At 39.8% G+C, this 21,253-nt stretch overlaps 1 protein-coding gene across 1 annotated transcript in view; it reads left to right on the top strand.

The window, feature by feature from the left end:
* The window catches only part of ghra (growth hormone receptor a), a 40,803-nt gene extending 19,763 nt beyond the window's left edge, over positions 1–21,040 (top strand). The window contains exons 3-10 of the mRNA XM_042488406.2: positions 8,325–8,454; positions 9,596–9,765; positions 10,882–11,060; positions 11,839–11,992; positions 12,140–12,230; positions 12,564–12,633; positions 14,291–14,526; positions 15,387–21,040. Of these exons, the coding sequence (XP_042344340.1) occupies positions 8,325–8,454; positions 9,596–9,765; positions 10,882–11,060; positions 11,839–11,992; positions 12,140–12,230; positions 12,564–12,633; positions 14,291–14,526; positions 15,387–16,149 (1,793 nt within the window). The 3' untranslated portion in view covers positions 16,150–21,040. The remainder of the gene's footprint in view (positions 1–8,324; positions 8,455–9,595; positions 9,766–10,881; positions 11,061–11,838; positions 11,993–12,139; positions 12,231–12,563; positions 12,634–14,290; positions 14,527–15,386) is intronic.
* Positions 21,041–21,253: the final 213 nt, after the last annotated feature.

The following is a 21,253-nucleotide window of genomic DNA, read 5'->3' as shown; positions in this document are numbered from 1 at the left end:
GAAATGTGTGAGATATTTTTAATATCTTTTTCTATGGGTTAATTTTTGGCAAAATGTGCCCAGCTGGTCTGCTGTAGCCTTAACTGCAGCTTAATAATACCAATGTTATATTTCATAAAAGATTTAAAGGAACAGTGTGCAGGATTTAGTGGCATCTAGCAGAGAGGATTGCCGATTGCAGTCATTTAAAACTTCTTCTATGTGTGAACTTCCGGTTTGGATTTTTTCAGCATTTATTTCTCAGGACGTTTTTACCATAAGCCTTATTATCCAGAGGTCTCTTTCTGTCTTAAACAAACAAGATTAAAACCGGTAAAAACATTGAATAAATCAGCTTCACCTTACAAATCAGTGTTTCTACCATGCTGTTCGTCTCATCGCAGAAGGGCTGCTAACCTGGCACCTGCTAATGTGTGCTCACCTTTCTCCTCTCATCTGGACATTTTGGAGGTTTTTGCCAGGTGAAGAATTATCTGTCGAGGTTTCTTACTTAACAAAACAAATCAACTTGGTGATTTAAACTGACACTGCGCGTTGCGAAGGGGCTGTAAACTACAGTGGCCAACGCAAAAACCCAAATGTTTATATAAACGGCTACTTCTCATGTCACAAAACACAATGATTTTTAATTTTAAGTGATTATAAACTAAAGAAAACATACTACACAAGAAAACTTACCTTTAAACTAAAGAAATATACTTATTTTTAGACAGATTATCCACTCCAGAAACGTTTCTTGAGCTGCTCTAAGGATTTTTGTCGCTATATCTTCCCCAATACTCCTAGCTGCTTCTCGTCGTCTCTCCCCCCTTCATGCCCAATGTAGCTCTAGATGGTTGACGTAAGATGCATCACTTCCAGTCACCGCAGACACCAGACACCACAACTCTGGTATACTTTGAAATCTAGACGACAAACTGAATCAGCATTGTGTGAACTTGTTCGACAAAGAAGGGCTTAAGTGTAACAGACATTCATTTATATGAAAAAGTCCCGCACTCTAGCTTTAATGATTTCTTCAAACATTAGCAAAAAATTGGTTAAACTGTTACAATCATATTAAACTAAAATTAAATTCTAATATAAAGCTCTGTCACACTTTCTTTGAATATGAATATGAAACCCTGAAACAAACTGAATTTCTTCAGGTAGATGAAATAAGTGACATAAACCCTTAAGGGGTGATTGCAATGAGTGATAGAATTGAATGGAGCAGCAGTTTGCTTAGACATAATGTTTCAGCTCCCACTTATAATGGCTGTGGAGCCATTTTGACTCATTTCTGAAACAGGGATTTCCCACTTCAGTGTGAAGCTGCACAGTCACCAGCTGAACTTAACATGTTGCTTTGTCTCGTGTGAAAATGTCTGACACCCTGCTGAAGCGCAGAGGCCAGCAGAGGGGAATAAGCCATCAAAACATAAGCCAGAGAGAGAGAGAGAGAGAGAGAGAGAGAGGTAGGGAAAGGAAAGAAAATGTGTGTGCTCAGTATATGCAGGTGTCTATGCTGCAAGCCAGAATCCCGCCCCCCATCTATATTTACTCTCACTTGGATGTAATATGACATAACTAAGCCAATACTGTGGGCTGTAATGGCATTAGAGGAGATTAACATCATTAGTTCAGGCTAATAAATCGCCAAGACAAGACAAAGCTGACTGGGTCATTGCATGGTCAAACACACCAGATTGTTTCTGTTAGACTTCAAAGCTGTGAACGGTGATGGGAATCATGAGGAGCGAGCACTCGTTGTCCCTCCGTGGTCCCGAAGAAAAGCCCATAGGTCCTGTTGTGAAACTGGGAGGAAAGGCAGAACACATTCAAGGAATCGGACAATGGCACTTTGATATTCTCTGTCGGTTTTTGTTTTGAAGGTGTAAGTTCAGTGTTTGTGTGCGTCTGTGCACTCACGTGTAAAACTGGGTGTGCATGTTGCCAGTTATTTATATCACCTGTTTTCATTCCCTTGTTTGTATCTTGTTGCAGCCTCTCACCTTTCTCCCCCTCTCTTCTGGCCCACTTCTTGCACTCTCTGGCTCTCTCTAATGCCACATGGCCCTCTGACTTGACATTTAACCTCCATTCTTAAGCTCAAATTTTAAGGTTTTTCTTTTCTTTTCTCCCAGAAAATAATATATAAATGCTTAAGTTTGGAGTGAGCATGAGTACATTTCTGAAATGAAGGAAATTCCAGATTTGATCTCATTTTTCATCCAGTCGTTTCTTCTCCTGTGCTCATTCTTTCTTTCTCTCATCATCCAGGACTTGTTCCCTGTGGAAGACAAACGATGCTATCGGTTTCACACAAATTAACACATCCACCGGTGTGTGTTGCTGAAAAGTACACGCGTGTACGAGTATTGGTTGGGGTGCAGGGATATAAAGTAGGGCTCGGCATGTGCAGACTGACAGGCACTTTTACTCTAAGCACAGTGTCAGTGTGCGCTGCCAATTTTTCCATCTGGTTAACAGTAACACACACAGACAGTCTGATGGTGTGACAGGAAGCGATGTGGATCGTCTGCCATGGGTGCTGCAATGGCAGTCAGAAGTTGCTGATGATCAGTAGTACCAAATCAGTTTTCTTAACTGTTCAAAAGCATTTCCTGCATATTCTGGTGAAAAAAAAAAATAGCATTCGAAATACACAATGTTTATGCATAAATAATATAAAGTTAACACTTTATGTGCTTTACCCTAAGAGATGGTTACATTTTACCCTTCCTGTTAGGGTTCGATAGAGACTTGCAGCACCAATTCAGCTTTAAATGTCTTGTAATTGTGTTTACGCTGTCAGTGAAGAGCTGAGTGCAAGTTGTGAGCGAAGTGACTGGGGACAACAGGTTCTACTGTTCAGCAGCCATGCATCTGTGCTCTTCAAACATAGGGCAATTCAAGCCAATTATCCACTAATACCACAAAGAAGAGACACTCACAGTCCAGAGTGTGTGGTTTTGTGTTATTTTTGACTGTGTGTTTAGCATAAGTAAGACATGGATAAAAATACTCCCTAAAATCTGCACGCAATCTCTACATGCTGCCCCACAGTAATGGATGATTAGGTTATAGCAATTTTTATTATAGCATTTATAGGTAATGCTTTAAAAATAAACCAAATTTGTGCCATAGTGCTTTATGCTTAGGAAGACCAACCCTGTTTAGACAGCACTTGAGTGGCAGCATTCTGCACTAATTGCAGACCGGAAATGCCAGTGTGGGAAATGACGACATGCTATGAGTTGCAGTAGCCAAGTCTGGGAGGATATAAATGCACAAAGAACTTTCTCCATGCCAGACATGGGTTGGTGGTGCTTAATTCTAGATGCAGTTATTAAAAAAAAAACAAAACAACTAAATTCATGTCTGCTAAAACGTAATGCACCATAAAATAATCATATTCAGATTCCTAATGTGTGGTCTGACATAGAGCTGTTGTGGCTATGGAAACTGAAAATGTGACATTCAATATTTCACGTCATGAAGTATTTCTGTCAATGTGCTTAGCTCAGCTTGGTTGCCAAATGTAAGTGAAGTATAAAGTTAAGCTGCTCATGTACCAGAGCATATATGAAAAGAACAGTAACGGACCCATAATTGAGCCCTGAGGGACACCACATTGAGTGATAGCTGGGACAGATAGTTAATCATCTCCGCAGACCGTGAAATGTTTCTAGCAGAACAGGTTTTAAACAACTGCAAAGAATCAACATGTTCCCTTCAATAAAAGAACTAGATGTGCATGTCCTATGGCTAAAACTGTTTCAAATGAATTTGATGCTGTAACTTTTATTTTTATCAAGGGAGATACATCATCCAATACATGTGTTTATGTAATGACATTAATTTTATTTTCAATGGAATTGCTATTTTGCAGCCAAAAATCTCACATTGAGCTACAGTTTTCCTGGTGTCACAACATTATCCACACATTGGCTGTCTCTGACAGTTGCCATCTATCTGTCTCGCTCTCTTCCTCCTCCTTCCCCCACATCTCCTTTTAGCGGCCTCTTGAAGCGTTATTAACCTGAACACTAACTTAAATCTGCAAATGAGCTGGAAAAGGTGATAATTCATAGCGTCATAACCTCATTTCTGCCCTGCTCATCATGACAGTTTAGCATTTAACAATGCAGTAACTGATAAAGTCTGGTTGCACCTTTCTCTCCTCCTTTTTAGTACTGTTTGCCAGCTGGCATGAGAGCCTAGAGAACAGTGCTTTATTTAGTCTGTTTCGTGGATTTTAAACCTTAATGGCTAAAGCTGACACTGAGGTAGATAAGTGGTTTCCAAGCTCCTCTGTATGGACTGATGAAGACAGGACATGAAGCTGAGAGCTGTTTATCAGTCTCAGCTGCACACACAGCCCAGAAGGATCAACAGATACATATGGAAAGCCAGAATGAGCACACTCACATGCACACACAAAATTAGGTTTCTTCTTCCAGCCCAAGGCTTTCAACGGCTGATCATTTAATGGCAGCTGGCAGGTACAGGCAAGATTTAGCTTCCCATCATTGAAACTGGTTATATATTAGTAGTAGTAGAATACAGGGATTAAGGCCCCGCAACAAAATTGCCAGCCTAAGCGTAGCACGTAATCAACATGTAGCTGTCAAGGCAACGTTGCCCCGTGGCATACGAGCCAGTTATAACTTGAATAGTTTCAGGCTCTCTCTTTTTTTTTTGTACAGCAATGTATAGGTTTAAGCCTCATTATATAAGATAAGAAGAGCAAGAGAAGAAGTATTACAGGTGAGCAAATGAGTGAGAAAGAGAGAAACTGAGAGTTAAAGTTCCTCTACAGTCAGTGAACACTTTGAAACCAGAGCAGACTGGGGAGAAGGCTTCAAGAAGCTTAACAAGAAATTGCCCATGATTAGCAAGAAATTAGTAAGAAAAAAAAAGTTAAAATAAGATTACGTGAAAGTAAGCCAAAAAAAAGGAAAGTCTAAAACAAAAAATCAAACTACAAAGTTTTTCTCGATAACATCATTTTAATATATAATTGTAGAAATTATAAATGTCGTTTTCTTGGCCCTTTTCTGTAGTTTTTTGATGTTATGTGATCATCCCGCCAAATAATTTTCAGATAATTTAATTATCACCTTTTACACCTTTTGCAATTTGCAGAATTCTTTCTGGGTTACTCATTATGTTTTTCCCAATATTTTCAAATGAAATCAACCAATTTTTTTCAAGTTTCAGGGGTTTTTATGCATGTGAAAGGCGTCCAAACACTGAACAGGAAACTGATGTCAATCCAGGTGTAACATGGTTAAACCCCCCAAAACTAATCTCTCTGGATTACATATTGAGATTTTTCTCATGAAAAACATGTCTGAATGCCTTAAAATGGCAAAATCGGCAGCTTTGCCTCATATGCTCGGATCTTTGAATAATTAATATAGACAAATTAGCCCAACACATCAGCTGCCCACCTTCAGTTTGAGCGCAGCTGCTCATTTATATTCTGCACATCAAACCCCACAACCTCTGCTTGTAGACAGTAGTAGATAACATGGTCCTTTGGCTTTACTGCGTTTTCAAACTGTTATTAATGTTTTGCTTATGGTAGAAACTTTTTTTCCAGATTGCCAGCTCTGACAAGTTGTAGTAAAAGTGAAACTTAGCTTGCAAAATACGATATGTAGCTACTCTTGGCTTCTACTTGTAATGCCGCAGCAGTATGGAAAGCCCCACTCTGCAAGTTGACAGGATTGTTTCCTGAGGTGTATGATATAACAACCTTGGGATGTTTGAATCACCATTTTGGAGACTATTGTTGGTACACTGCCAACATATTCTCATAGACTGGTTCGTATGGTATCCTTAAAAAAATGCATGCACAGCAGTTCAGATGTTATCATACAAATTAGCACCCCACAAATGACTTTATATCCCTAACATACAATTATGTACAGTTACAGAGGTTAAATAAAGGTCACTATGTTTATGGGTCGGAAAAGAAACATGGTTCGGTGTCATCAGGTTCAGGCAAGTACAGTCACTGTGGTTAGGTTTACACAGAGAAACATGGTGAAGAAGTACATAATGTTTACGCAAAGTTCACAGAGTTCTGAACACACGTAACCATGGTAAAGTCCTGGGGGAAGTCCGGTGTTTTGTGACTGATCCACCACAGCAGCGTGCCTCATCACTGCTCAGGACTGCTTTCTTATGTACCCTCATCAGTGCATTGGTTACGTGATTGCACCCTTTCAAAATATGTGGAATATGCATACCTTTGGGTGCATCCATGTTTTGTAGGAAAATGTACAAACTGTTTGTGAGAGCAGCCTGACACTGCAGTTCCAAGGTGCAAATAATCAGCCATGGTGTTGACTGCTTATTTCGCTTATGACATGCCTTGTAGCATATAAAAACGTTATATGGACATGTTAACCAGGTAAAAATGTTCACTGTAATGGGGTCTTTAAGTTTGAGGTGAAAATTTGAGTCTTTCCAGGTGTTACTGCACAACCTTTCACCTCTAACACAATTTAGATTCAACTGCCATCCACAGCTGTGTTCAAAAATGCAAAGAACTTTTTAAAAAATGACTGTACCTTCTGACCTTTGCCAGCAGAGCCTAATTCTTTATGGAGAGGTTAACTTTCAAAACAATGTCCTCTGAGTTTGCTCCACCCCGAGTACAGCAGCTCTGAGATGACATTTATATTATGCAAATACATAATTACAAATACAAATATGCGCAACAGTTTAAAGTAGAAAATGAAAGCATCAATATCATTTTCAAGGTGTCATTTTACTTTTTGTGTAATCTGCCCTGCTGTGGTTCTAAGCTCTCCTTTGCATCAAGTGTCGGCAGAAAGCTCTTTGATGGTGGCAGCTGGAATTTGTTTGATGGGGGAGGGAGGCTGAGTTGAAATAGCAAAGCTCTGGGAACTACGACAGTGTGCAGAAGATGAAGGGAGGGAAGGTGGAGAAGGGGGAGGGAGCGTTGAGAGCTGGAGGCACAACGGCGTAGGAATGCAATGAATTATGAGGTTACACTGGCATCAAATAGAAAGTAAGCAAAGTAATCAAAGTAATGGTGCATATTCTGTGTGAATAATTGATGAGTATTTGCAGCCTGGCCTGCCTTGGGTTGAGCTTGTTTGTCAGGGCATTTGATGTTTGTGGTTATTGTTAACTACAGATGCCGACTGGCTGGTTGCATGTCTGTGTGCAAGTGTTATATGTTTGCACATGTTGGTAACATAGGCCTAATATTTCATCTTTTGATTTAGGATCTAGCAGCATTCCAGCAGTGTATGTGGAGATACTTATTGTTAAATGGTTATGAACTCAAGCAACTATTCTGCAACAGTGCCCAGCTGCAGGTTTCCTCCAGTCTGTCTTTAATGCCTTGCCTTGTGTTGTGAAGCATGTTTATGTTCTGGGTCTGGTGTGTGATTTATACTGCAGCCAGCCCTGGAGGAGAACGGGTAGGGCAGAAATCAATGATACCTTCAGCTGCTTATTTATGGTTGCACCAAACCCTGGCACTCTCAGCTGGATGAGAAACTGGCCTCCAACTGGAGAGGGAGGTGGCGAGGGATTGGTGATGAGGAATGACAGTGTGCCGAAGAAGAGGTGGAAAAGGCTGAGTCAGGCCCTCAGGGTGGAGCGGAGGAGAAATGGTATGAAATGTGTGTGGAGGGATCTAGAGGTTATAAAGGTGACTAAAATTTTAAGCAATTTCATCCTTGTCATCGCGCACAATTCCGATCCTTGGGTTAGGGTTAATCCTTGTGTTTCAGTAAGTTTTCCTGCTCACATGTGTATCACAGCGAGGCTGTAGCCATGGACTCAACATTTGGGGTGACCAAATCTGCCGGGGGGGTCTGGGTCCGGCTGGATCTCGTATTTCAGTTAAACAGTAAACTAAAACATGTTTCTGAAAAACATTTGAGGGGAGAAAAAGGCAACTCAGTAACAGTGCAGAAAAGCTGCCATAATGTTACAGGCTGCATATCGTGAAATTAAATCCACAAGAGTCGGCAATACGAAAATGCAGAGGTACAGCCTGTAGTTCAGTCAACAGCCCCAAGAGCCAGAAACACTTTACCACAGTCCATCACATGCACTAACAACATCCTTTTGATACAAAGCTGGTTAAAAATTGGCAAAGCATCCCTTTAGGGAGGAGGAGGAGGAATGGAGATAAAGGGTGCTTAGTTATTGTTGCATTGATTAATCGAAAAACTCCACAGGGTTGAAAGACGTCAATAAAGGCAATTGATCTGCCTAATGCAATCTGAGTTCTGATTGTTTCCCCTCTGATCCTGACCTTTCTGTGTTTGTGTCTCGCTGTCTTTCAGCACCAGTGGAACCACACATCACAGAGTGCATATCGAGGGACCAGGAGACATTCAGATGCTGGTGGAGTCCAGGCAACTTCCACAACCTGTCCTCCCCTGGAGCGCTCAGAGTCTTTTACCTTAAGAAAAAGTGAGTGTGATAGCCACAGTACCATGAAAAGTTTAAGTAATTGTTTCTCACATAGAGCATTTGAGCTGCGTTTCTATCAAAAGTATTCGGTTTTGTACCTTTGGAACCAAAAGTAATGCCTACGAACAGGTACCTAGGCCCTAGATCTGTTTCCACTGCAGACAGTACTCTTACATATAGGCAGAGTTGTTGTCACCTGCTGCTACGTCCAGCAGCACTCGCTGTATTTCCTTGTTCACTGGTGATTTGAGTGAAATCCACAGAAGGCGGCTGCACAGCAGCATTTTCACATGAAAGAGCAGACTGGAGTAAGGCTCTCTCAATGGGTTATTTCAGAACAGCGGGTTTGTGCATTGACTTCTTGTCAGGCAAGAGTGGTGGTTTAGTGCTGCCCTAGAGCACAGTAACGACGCTCCCATGGGTTTTTTTTCTACAAGTGAGAATAAGAATATATGCAGATATCATAATTTGGTCACATTTGATACATATTTTTTTAAATGCTTGAAGACCCACTCATCTCTAAAGTTTATGTCATCCAAGAGAGACAGTAAAAACAAAAAAAAGGTTGTCATGTTGAAATTTAAGGTGTGTTGATGGATTCACGTCCTTAACTCATGCATTGAGTAACATTACAAGTAAACGTTCCACCTTAAAAGTTGTCTGCTGTTGACCCAGATTTTTTCTCAGTCTACAGCTGCTGCTAGAATCTGCAAAACATTATTTCAGTTTTTAGTTACAGCTATCTAATGTATGGAAAACAGCATGAACAGTGTTTAAACCAGCCACAGCTCAGCCCTGACCAGTGTGTTGATTTGTTATTGAACAATGAACAGACTACAGGGTTTCGAGATCCATGTTTTAGTACAGCAACTGTGTGCAAAGTACCCCATGCAGAGGGGTGCTGAAAAATGGGAACAGTACTTAAAGTACCATCCACAACTTTTCACAATGTAAACGCCCAAAAAAAATAAAAAAGCTTACTGAACTGAACTGAATTGAACCGAACTGATGGTGGAAACGCTCCATTTCTGTATCTTTGTGTGCACATCATGTGATTTGCTTTTTTAGAAAACTCAAGTGACAGTCATTTTTTCCCTTTGCTTCTTTTTCTCTTTCTTCTCTCATTATTTCTTTTCTTCAGCTCTCCCACCAGCGAATGGAAAGAGTGTCCAGAGTACGTTCATTCAAATAGGGAATGCTTCTTCGATGTAAATCACACATCTGTTTGGATCCCCTACTGCATGCAGCTCCGCAGCCAAAACAACATTACCTATTTCAATGAGGATGACTGTTTCACTGTGGAGAATATTGGTTAGTAAAAACAATATGTGCATATATCAAGATTTTTGCAATATGTCTAATGAATCGGGGGAATTCTACATTGCATTTAAATCATTTTCTACTACAATTTCTCTCTTCTACAGAAGTAGCAGCACTGATAATAATAAATACATTTTCACAAGGGAATCATATACTGTGGGACTGCAGAAAATGTCATTGCCTGTATGATGGATCACCTGTACAGACGGTTTTCGTGCTGCTGCATATAACCAAACCAGCAAGTGTCACATACACAGTGTGTCACACAGTAAATGTTTTGATGTCCGATGGTCTTTATCTCACAAGGACCGTACAAGATGCTGATAAATACTGTATTATCACACGCTAACGTCATATGTTTGCTGATACCTCTTCCGTGGAGAAACCTTTGTTTATTCGCTCTCCTCGTGTGCAAATTGATTATCAGCATGTTTTTATAGATAACATGTCATTGTTGTCTTCCACTGAACCCACAGTAGGGCGTAGAGTGAAGTTGCTTTTGATTGTTGGTCTGACCATTTACATTATGCAGTACTGTGTGTCCACAGCAAAATATATCAACAGCTTTGGTTGGATTTGCAGGTTATTGGCTGTTGATATTCATAGTGCCCAGATGATTAATCTTAATGTTTTTTTGACAAAATCGGGCCAAAAGCTCTGCTTGTACCCAAGAAATAACAATTTGAAATTGGCATCTTTTCATTTCTGAGAATACCTCGTCATTGATATTGGGATAATATTGCAGGGTTGACTTTTGGTGCATTCCACAAAATATTTACACAGTGAGATTTTTGATAAATAATCGGCAGTAATGTGGATCTAACAGATAGAACAGTCTGCTAAGTTCAGAAAATTGCATTGCTTTACCTTAATGCAGCCTTTAAAACCAGCAATAAACTATAAACTGACTATAAACTTTAGATTTGTAAAATTGAATGGCATACAAAATGTATGCAGTGGTTGTTTTGATTCCTTCTTTATTTGCTCATCTACACATGATCAAGTGCATCCACAGCCGTCCATTTATTTATAGTGTTTATAAACACAATATAAATAACAGAATGTTTTCATTCTGCTCTAACTGAACTTTTGCCCTTTTCCTGGCAGTACGTCCTGACCCACCAGTGTCTCTAAACTGGACTCTGTTGAATATAAGTCCCTCCGGGCTCAGCTATGATGTCATGGTCAACTGGGAGCCCCCACCCTCTGCGGACGTCGCGGCGGGCTGGATGCGCATTGAATACGAGATCCAATACAGAGAGAGAAATACCACAAACTGGGAAGCAGTAAGTCTTGTCTTTACTTTACTTTTACTTTGTCTTTACATTTAAGCACCCACCCACCCACACACACATACACACATACACACACACACACACACACACACACACACACACACACACACACACACACACACACACACACAGAGTTGCATGCGCTGAGATATGTAAACACACACCTTAAAACTTTACAAAAGCCCTCTGTGCACATGCACAAGCTGACACAAATGCAAACACTCATGCACCCTCTTTAAAGTAAATTGTAGGTAGGTCGTGCAAGCAAAGTGTCGTGTTTCCTTCCCCCTCCCTCTCGAACTCTTGTGGCTAAAATGCAATGTAGCTTTGTTGGCAAGGCAGTGGAAGCCAGAGCAAGGCCCTCTGGGAAAACACGGCCTCTCTGAAGGAAGTTAAGGGAGGGATCTGTAGGTCAGAGGCCATGGGACCTTGTACAGGCTCATATTCATTACCACAGGGCCAGCCAGTCTGACAACTGCAGCCTTGGGAACTGTTTTAAAGCCCTCTATTATAACAGTATGTCCTTCGGCTAATGTGTCTGAAGTACCTCAACAATTACACCTTTGGAAAGGTCACTGTTATACTTACCAAAACTAAACATAGACATCTTCTCACCTCATTTAGCTTCAGTCAGATGTAGTTGTTTCTATCAGAAAGAACAAAACTGGCATCATTTTCTGATCATTTAAAACAGAAAAATCTCTTTTCTTTCCTTCTTTGTGTTTTTATTCTCTCTCTCTCTCTCTTCCTATGTGTTTCTCTATTGCAGCTCGAGATGCAGCCACAAACGCAGCAGACAATCTACGGTCTGCACATAGGAAAAGAGTACGAAGTGCATATCCGCTGCAGGATGGTGGCCTTCACTAAGTTTGGAGAGTTCAGTGACTCCATCTTCATTCAAGTGACTGAGATTCCCAACAAAGGTAACAAATCAGCAATCGGTCATTTGGTTAGGAACAATAAATGTAAATATGTCCCACAGTTTCTTTTAGGTAAGACATATAGGGTGCACATCCCTGAACCACCAGGAGCATTGATGATGACAGATTTGGTTTCATGTTGTCTTTCAGAGTCTATTTTCCCGATCACACTGGTTCTTGTTTTCGGGATTTTGGGCATCCTCATACTCATCATGCTGATTGTCGTCTCTCAGCAGCACAGGTAGGAACACACTAATTTCAATTCAAATAGCTGTATGACATTATATTATATTATATTATATTATAAACATATAGATACATAAGTACATATCAACAAAGAAACAACAACATATTAAATCTAAAATCAGTAATCAAGTAAGAAAAGTAAAAGAAAGTAAGAGTAATAAATAAAAGGCTGAGTATGAGCTGTGAGGAGATGAAGGTGTAAAACCAGCAGCAGACTGTGCAGTGCAGCTCTCAGCGTGGCTTCATATGCCATGCACACACACACAAATACTGTCAACTGGCAACAGATTACCTTCATCATGTGGTTGTCCTCTCCCTGCTGTTGCAGAATGATGATGATTTTGTTGCCACCAGTTCCTGCACCCAAAATTAAAGGCATCGATCCAGAGCTGTTAAAGGTACATTTCTGTCTGTGTTGTTATTCTGTCTCATCTGTGATTTGTCTCATTGGACATACATACTGGATCCCAACCTATACATCAGGATGACTAGTTTTAGCATGTCACATATGTGTTGTTATCAAGCAGCAAACTTTGGGGCTGAGAAATGAAGTCAATGTGGAAGTGCAAAAAACTGCAGTTCTTCTAATGGCCACTTGAGACTGGCTCCAAAAGTGAGTTAATACCCAAAGACCCACATTTTAAAATGCCCAACCTTACAGCAGCCTGGTACAAAAGAAATGCTTTTGGTGTCTATAGCTAATTTTGACATTCATGACAACTGTACGGCAGGTGGATTTTTTTATATAATTCACCTGTTTACATTTTGTTAAGGCTTGGAGTTTATTTAAGGGCTGGCCGCTTTGAGTGAAAGAATGTTAGCAAAGCCTCACCACAGTTGGTCAGATCCACCCTCTCGTACATATCTTTTATATATGGATATTCTTTAATAAGTCACTTTTATTGGATTATGATAAAACATGTTTAAATTCCAAAAGTGATCAGACTTTAATAGGTACATACTGTTTTCTATAGTATATGCACAAAGAATTCATTCAAAAGAATTGCCATTCTAAACTGAATTGTCAAACTTAGTATAATGTGTGCGACCGAAAAATCACTAAATAAGAAATGAAGCAAATAAAGTGAGTATACAAAGTGAGTGTACTTTTAATGATACATGGCAGAACAAGACAACGGATGTGTTTCGGTCTTAGTTTTAGCATTAATGAAAACATTTGAAGGTGTGACCCCGTTTAAGCAGCAGCTAGAGACCTGCCTGTGATCATCAAGCAGCTGATACGGATAATCACAATAATAGAATCAAAATAAAAAATTATCAGAAAAATAGTAACTTTAAGACATCATAAAAAATATACCTTATTATGCTCTTGCAACAACCAGATAAGAGGCCAATTGATTTACACACTAATAATAGGTGGTACAAAGAGCTAAATACTCTGCAAATGCAGCAGTACAAAAAATTGTAAACATCAATAATACACAGCAGTCAACATGTGGAACTGCACATTGTTTATTCAGTAAAGTGACTGTGTAATGTGAAGTGTAACCACTGTTTTTAATTACATTTCCATTTTAATTTCTATCAAAGACAGATACAGCCTGGCATCCATTTGGCTCAGTTGGCTCCCAGCCTATAATGTTTGTCAACTATTAAATAAAAGCAAAAATGTCCCTAAATAAGCTGAACACAAACAGGCACTGTTGTTTTGTGTATGTAAACAAGGTCAGGAGCACCACTGATGGATAATATAATGTGAAGAGGGTCTTGGTTCAGCATTGTGCTGTGGGTGTATTATTGCCAGATGATGTGGGATGCATTTAACAAGCAGCCTGTTTGCTCTTTACAAAACAGCCTTGGACCTCAGGAAAACACATTCTGATTGGAAAAAATACAATAATAATGCTGCTATTTCGTTCTCAGACAAAGGGAAAACAAAAAAGCACGTTGGGTTTGTAGCTGATACTCTAAAAAAAACAGACGCTAACACATGCCACAAAACATGTAGAGAATAGGATAAGATAGTACTTTTGTCATTACATGACTTTCCTCATCCTGATTGCCACACTTACATTCATATCTGTGCACTTTCAGAAGGGGAAGCTGGATGAGCTGAATTTCATCCTGACTGGTGGAGGTATGGGTGGCCTGCCCACTTACGCACCAGATTTCTACCAGGACGAGCCGTGGGTAGAGTTTATTGAGGTGGATGCTGAGGATACCGATACTAGAGAGAAGGAGGGCAACCAGAGCTCAGACACCCAAAGGCTACTCAGTCTGTCGCAACCTGTCAGCCGCCACATGAACATAGGGTGCTCCAATGCTGTCAGGTACTGCAAAGATCCTCATTTAAAGGCCAAGACACATCAAACTGTGATCAAAGAAGTTAAGGCGATGAAGGCCGATTGTTGCGTTGCCTCATGTCATCTGTTTTTCAGCCAAACCATCGGCCAACTCACGCATACAGGAAATAACTCTTCATACTAGCAGGTGGCCATAGTCTGTATGTTTATTCATTAAAAAAGGGACACTGGAAGACCAACCAGATGGATTGAAGATGTTAGCCAGTTATTACGTTAATAATACAACCTGATGTTGAAAGAACAAAGAATATTTACAGTGTGAATAACACAAACAATTTTAAAAAGTTTCTGTTAAAGAGCTCAGTGGCTAAAAAAATTATCAGACCTGGGGTGCCCAGTGGCTCCGTTGGTAGGGCAGGCGTCCCATGTACAGAGGCTGTGTCCTCGCCGCAGCAGCTGCGAGTTCAATTCCGGCCTCTGGCCTTTGCTGCATGTCATTCCTATTCTCTCTCCCCCTTTCATGCTATACCTGTCCTGTCTCAATTAAGGCAAAAGCCTTTAAAAAATAATCCTAAAAAAAATTAAATAATCGGACTTCATATAACATACTTGTTTTGATCTTGCGCACATTCCTCTTCTCATGCACTGAGCTGAACTGCCAATCAGAGTGATTTCACTTACAGACCAAATCAGGGCAGCAAGTGAATCAAGGGGCTGACAAGAACCAATAGTGTGGTACACACTGCAAAAAAGGGGCGCTCACCACGGGTTGACATTGACCGATAGCTGATTGTCAGCTTGGTGTGTCAGGGCGATAAAAGCAGTGTTTTCATGCTGCCAGATGTCTCTTTTAATATGAATTTCATCTCTGTTTCCCTGTCCCCCAGCTTCCCTGATGATGACTCAGGCCGGGCCAGTTGTTATGACCCAGATCTCCCCGACCAAGACACCCTAATGCTGATGGCCACCCTGCTGCCAGGCCAACCCGAGGATGGAGAAGCCTCCTTTGATGTTGTAGAAAGAGCCCCAGAGAGGGGTGAGAGGCCATTTGTCCAAACTCAAACTGGAGGGCCCCAGACTTGGGTCAACACAGACTTCTATGCCCAAGTCAGCAACGTGATGCCCTCCGGGGGCGTCGTACTCTCTCCTGGCCAGCAGCTTAGAATACAGGAGGGCACCTCAGCCACAGAGGAGGAAACACAAAAGAAGGGAAAAGAGCACAAAGGCTGTGAGGACGCTGATGAAAACAAGCAGAAGGAGCTGCAGTTTCAGCTGCTGGTTGTGGATCCTGAAGGAAGTGGCTACACTACAGAGAGCAACACCCGGCAGATCAGCACTCCCTCCAGCTCCTTGATGCCTGGCGAGGGTTATCAGACCATACACCCTCCGTCAGTGGAGACCAAACCTGCAGCCACAGCAGAGGATAATCAGTCCCCTTACATTCTTCCTGACTCTCCCCAATCCCAGCTCTTTGCGCCCGTTGCAGACTACACAGTGGTACAGGAGGTGGACAGTCAACACAGTCTGCTCCTCAACCCGCCTTCCCGCCAGTCTCCCCCTCCCTGCCTGCCACAGCACCCACTCAAGGCCCTACCTGCCATGCCCGTGGGGTACATCACCCCGGACCTGCTGGGGAACCTCTCACCATGAAATGACAATGCCATCAGGCCTTTTAAGAGTAAGGTTGATAGACCAGGAAGTCCCATGCAGTCACAAAAGCCTGTTTCTACCTGACTCATGCTGGAAACCAAATAACTCGCAGCACACAGTGTGGATGAGAGTGTACAGGTGTTTGTTTTCACAGGGAAGCTGAAAGGGAGACGTGAAAGCTGTATTCTTGACTCTTCTGCTACAGCGATTAATTTGATGCAAATGCAGCCAAACACCACAAACCAAAATGCACAGTTTCACTCTATTTTTTGACATCAGTGCACAAGATGTGCAGCTATTAGATTGTAATGAGTCAAAAAGCATTAATTCACTGCTTGGATCACATTACATCTCTGGCTAATTGTGTTCAGAGCAATGGCATTGTTGAAGTCTTAATCTTATAGAGAGATATTGGTGTATGATTGGTCGGGAGAAGACGAGCAGAGTTATGTTTTTCACACAACACCAAGAAAAAGCTGTTGGTGATACCTCTTACTGGCAGAGATGTTTTGCTGCTCAATAGTGGCTTATTTTTCTAATCTTGCATTTCATGTCTCATGATACTATCTTATCAGCATTTAAAGGAAAAAATCCACCCTAAAATACAGTTGAAAACACTTCTATGCATTTTTGCCTGGCATTCCTGGCTTTATTTTTGCTTAATGTTCATATTTTCATGAATACGTGGCCAAACGTGGATTACAAGATGTCAAGATATTTTACTCTATTTTTCTAAAGCCACAGTAGTTTCATGCACTGTAAATTTGATGTTAATCTGAAGTTAATTTTACTTCAAGAAATCTAGGAAACCTGTTGCCTTGAAAAATGTAAATAATTCTAACAATTAGTCTGAATTTATGTTTACTTTGTATCTAATTGTTGACTTTACTTAAAATGTAGTTATATTAACTTGGTTTTGTGAAGTTCCTGCAACTTAAAAATGACATGGTTCATTAAATCAATCTTTGTAAAAGTTAGCAACTTCAGTAAACCAAGTTTACTGCGCTATATATCTGTGTTCTGCTCGTTGCAAACTAGTCAGTCATATTTATATTTTCATTAATACTATATGTTAACAAATAGAACTGGCAGATCTAACTTTATCACTGGCAAACATTTAGAAAGAGCAAGGTAAATTCACTTGTCATTTTAAGTTGCAACAACGTCACAAAATTAAGTAAATACAGCAAAATTTAATAACTAGATGTAAAGTAAACATGTTTGATGATTAATAGTTATATTTTCTTTACTTTTTCAAGGCTATAGGTTTCCAAGATTTTTTTGAGTACGATTAACTTGTCAGAATCTACAGCTGAAAGAATGACTTTCAACCTCTTTGCAGTACAAATGCACACACATGCAGACACAAGTCATTGGGACAAAACTGTTCAATCTCTTTCTTTCCGGGGGGGATATTAAAAGGTATCTGGGAAATGAAGGAAATCACCAACTGAAGTCGAGGTGACAAATAAAAGGGAACATTGAAATGCATTGATAAATACAGTTTGATTACATGTCCCAGCATGGACTAATTTGTTCAATTTTATTCTGACGTGTGCACTACTTACATGTCAGTGCTGAACAGCCATTCTTGTAGCAAGAGAAAGGATTTATTCAGACTCACAGCTGGGCGCTGCTCAGTACAAACTGTGCTTTAGTACACAGAGTACCACCAAGTGCCTTGCTCAAAGGCACATTGTTATAGTCATTTAGCTGAAGGGAAGGGACACACACACACACATAGACACAGATACACCTGTTATTACATGTCATCCTGTGACAGCAGCCGAGCCTTTACAACCAGCACTCACTCATAATCACATAAACCGAAATGTTATGAGAGAGCTTTCTGCTTGGGAGTTGTATTCTTCTCATACAGCAACTGGAACAAGTTGAACGACTGTGAAAGTATGTAATAGCTGTAATTAAGCTAACATTTTATACTTATTATATGCCAAGTACATGTGTTAAAAACCTGTGCCTATGATAGTGTTATTGGTTTTCTGTGCCAAGATGTGCTCATTCAATTTAGGATTTGTGCATTTATGCATTGCTATGTACTGCTATGCGATAGGTGAATTAGTGTAAAGCCTCTCTAACGTGCATACACACACTCAAAAATATTTGCCTTAATTGATATTTAATTTAGCCCTCCTGCCAAGGTTATAAAAATTATGAGCTGAAAATTGTTGAGGAAAATAGCTGCAAGGGTGAAAATTATTCTGAGGCCACTCAACCGTAATTTGCACATTTCCAGTCATGCTCGTAAAACTGACCACATTTTCCGAACCAAAAATGGTGATCAGAGCCAGTGTTGAAAGAGTTTCAAGTTCTGACTTGATAAAGTGATAAAATACAAAGATAGATGTGAATATTTTTGCCAGAAAACCTGAGTCAGATATATTGTGTAAATGTGTAGATTCCTCTTAACTTTGCCCCCTTACTTTGCTTAGAATAACCAAATTTAGGTAAAAATGGTTGATTTATGAATTATTTAGTCTCCTAGCTTGTTTTGCAAGCTTGCCTTCGACTCACTGACAATGTAAGCTTTTTTTTTTATAATGGTCTGTGTGGGTGAGAGGACGGCAGAGGACACCTTTTGTACAGGTTTTAAGCTCTTCACATGTTTTCAACCATGAATTCTCATTATAAAGTCTTTGACAATATGTGCATGATAAACACAGCAGCATAGCATAATATAAACAATAAGCAATCTAAGCTTAGGCTAATAGAGGTTGTGCATGGTTTTGTGATGCAACACAATGAATTTTCATAACAGTAACTCTCTGAATGAGTTGGGAGCATTGCTATTGTCTAACATCAAGGCAGCCTCCAAATGAGCACATCTCATCATAAACAAAACATTTCAGTGTACAGAGGAAACACATCCTGCCTTTGAATTATGTTGTTGGAATCATCTTTGAGATAAAGGCCAAGCCATTATAATGGGTCTTTTGTATCAGACAATCCCATAATGAAGAGAGACAAAGCAAGAGCCATAAAATCACCATTTAAAAAAAAAAACAAAAAAAAAAACTGTGAATATGATAGAAACGTGCCATTTCTCTCTTTCTGTCCCTCCGTGTGTCTCTCAGAGCTCAGTGTTCTATTGTTGCTGCCTAGTGGTGATGATACCAGCAAGTCAATGCAGAAATGTCTTAATATATTTACTACAAGCTGTAAAATTACAAGTATATATATTTTTTATGTCATTAATGTTACTAATCATGATATATTGCTGCTCGGTACATGTGTTTTTTCCTGCATTCAGCCTTACTGTGGTGAAAAGGGGTCAATCAGAGGGTGCAAAGTGATTGGATGATACTGATATCTGAAAATGGGTTGTGGCCTGAGAGAAATGGGAAGGTGTTATTTGCTTCAGTTATCAGGATCAACAATAGGGCAGTTTTGCCTCAAAGTCAAAAAGTAATACAGACACCGAAATGATGCTCATCCAACTTTAAGTGTTCATTCATCCAAAGATCCCCACAAGGCTCTCTGTCTACATGAAGGAAGATCAGATAATGTAGAAAAAAGCACTGCAGAGGTTTCAGTTGTACCATGGTGATTGTGAATGTGTGCAAACTGGAATATGCAATGCAATTTTCAGGAAAAAAATTGTAAAAAGAAAAAGTGAAATCACTGAAAGTGTTTTTTAAAAAGGTTACAGTGAGAAAGACAAATCAGGAGGTGCTTTTTTTTTTGTTCAAGCTTACTGTACAGGTGTTTACTACATTGTGTCTGCATTTTTATTATTTTTTTTCCGCAAGTACACAATGAGCTCAACCTTAGTGTAAAAGTTTGCATCAGTTATTTCAAGCTTATAAATGTCTCAGACACTTTAGAGCAAGCACTTTGTACACATATATCTAATGTTTAAAATAGTATTCAGATTTTGTATTTTGGACTAATTCAAGTCTATGAATTTTTTTAAATTTTATTCAGCACAATAATCAGACAATGAGGAACCTTCAATATCGACAAGCTTCAGTTTTATCCCACAGAGTTTATGTTTATGTTACATATTTTACACTACCAGATTGATAGAATGATGTACTGTAATGTAGTATTTAATGTTTGCGATAGGATTTATGGATACATAGAGCAGATGGACTTTTGTGAAGTCATATCAAAATATAGGCAGAGTAAATGGTTACACTCTTAATGTTTTTCTCACCATGTGATTTCAGCATTTTATTATTGAAAAGTGCATTTAAAGGGGCTACAGTGTTTTATAATGATGTATTTTGGCCTCCAGCTTCTTGGTTTTGCATCGGTTCAAGGGTGGCTTTTGTCGCTCTGTTAAGCCTGGAAGTAATCTCGAGTGCTGGAATATGCGCTGGTTGTAGCTTTTTATCAGAGTGTTCAGCCAGACATTTTTCAGGTTGTCGGAGAAATTGTTTTATTCTTGGATTGAGTACAGTGGCTGGCTTTTTATGACAGTGGCTCCGCTCTATTTTTCTATCCATGTGTTATTTATTTGTCTGCTTCGAGTCCTCAGATCACCCCACCACCTCGTCTGACCACAGTGGATGGGGCAGCATGAGTAAATGTCTGACGTGTCATCCAAGCTCATAAAACTGTAAATATTCTACATGTCAGAATTGGAAATAGCTGCATTGCGGTCACAAGTGTGGGAAACTCAACACCATAATTTATCACTTTGCATCCGTATCATTAATCGATATGACTTTGCTTCATGTTTCCAGACCCCGTTGACCTTGGAGCCGCTGTCCTTGTCTGTTGGCTGCTGTTTTATTCAAGGCCAAGAACTGTGTTGATCTTTGGTGATTTGTTATTGTTCTTTTACCAGCTGAGCCTTTCTGGTGTTGTATGTGTGATCAATAAGCTTTTGACAAGTTACACAATAAATGTATATACAGCATCTTCATCATCTTGTTCATATTTCTTTCTGTCATCAGTTTCCTAAAAAAAAAAAAAGAAAGGGAGCACATTTTAACTGGTGTTTTAGTGTCGTCACTTAGGAGTTACATTTAATAGTATAACAATTAAATTACAAACTAAAAATTTTAAAAAATGTTATTAAATGTATTTTTTTAAGTAAATGTTTGTTTTAAAAAATAATTTAAAATATATGATTAAA

This window comes from Plectropomus leopardus, chromosome 4, assembly GCF_026936395.1.
Source record: "Plectropomus leopardus strain MGB_pleo_1.0 chromosome 4, ASM2693639v1, whole genome shotgun sequence".
In the NCBI taxonomy this organism is placed as follows: domain Eukaryota; kingdom Metazoa; phylum Chordata; class Actinopteri; order Perciformes; family Serranidae; genus Plectropomus; species Plectropomus leopardus.
Note: the sequence above shows the minus strand (reverse complement) of the source record. Positions and strands in the feature narration are given on the sequence as shown.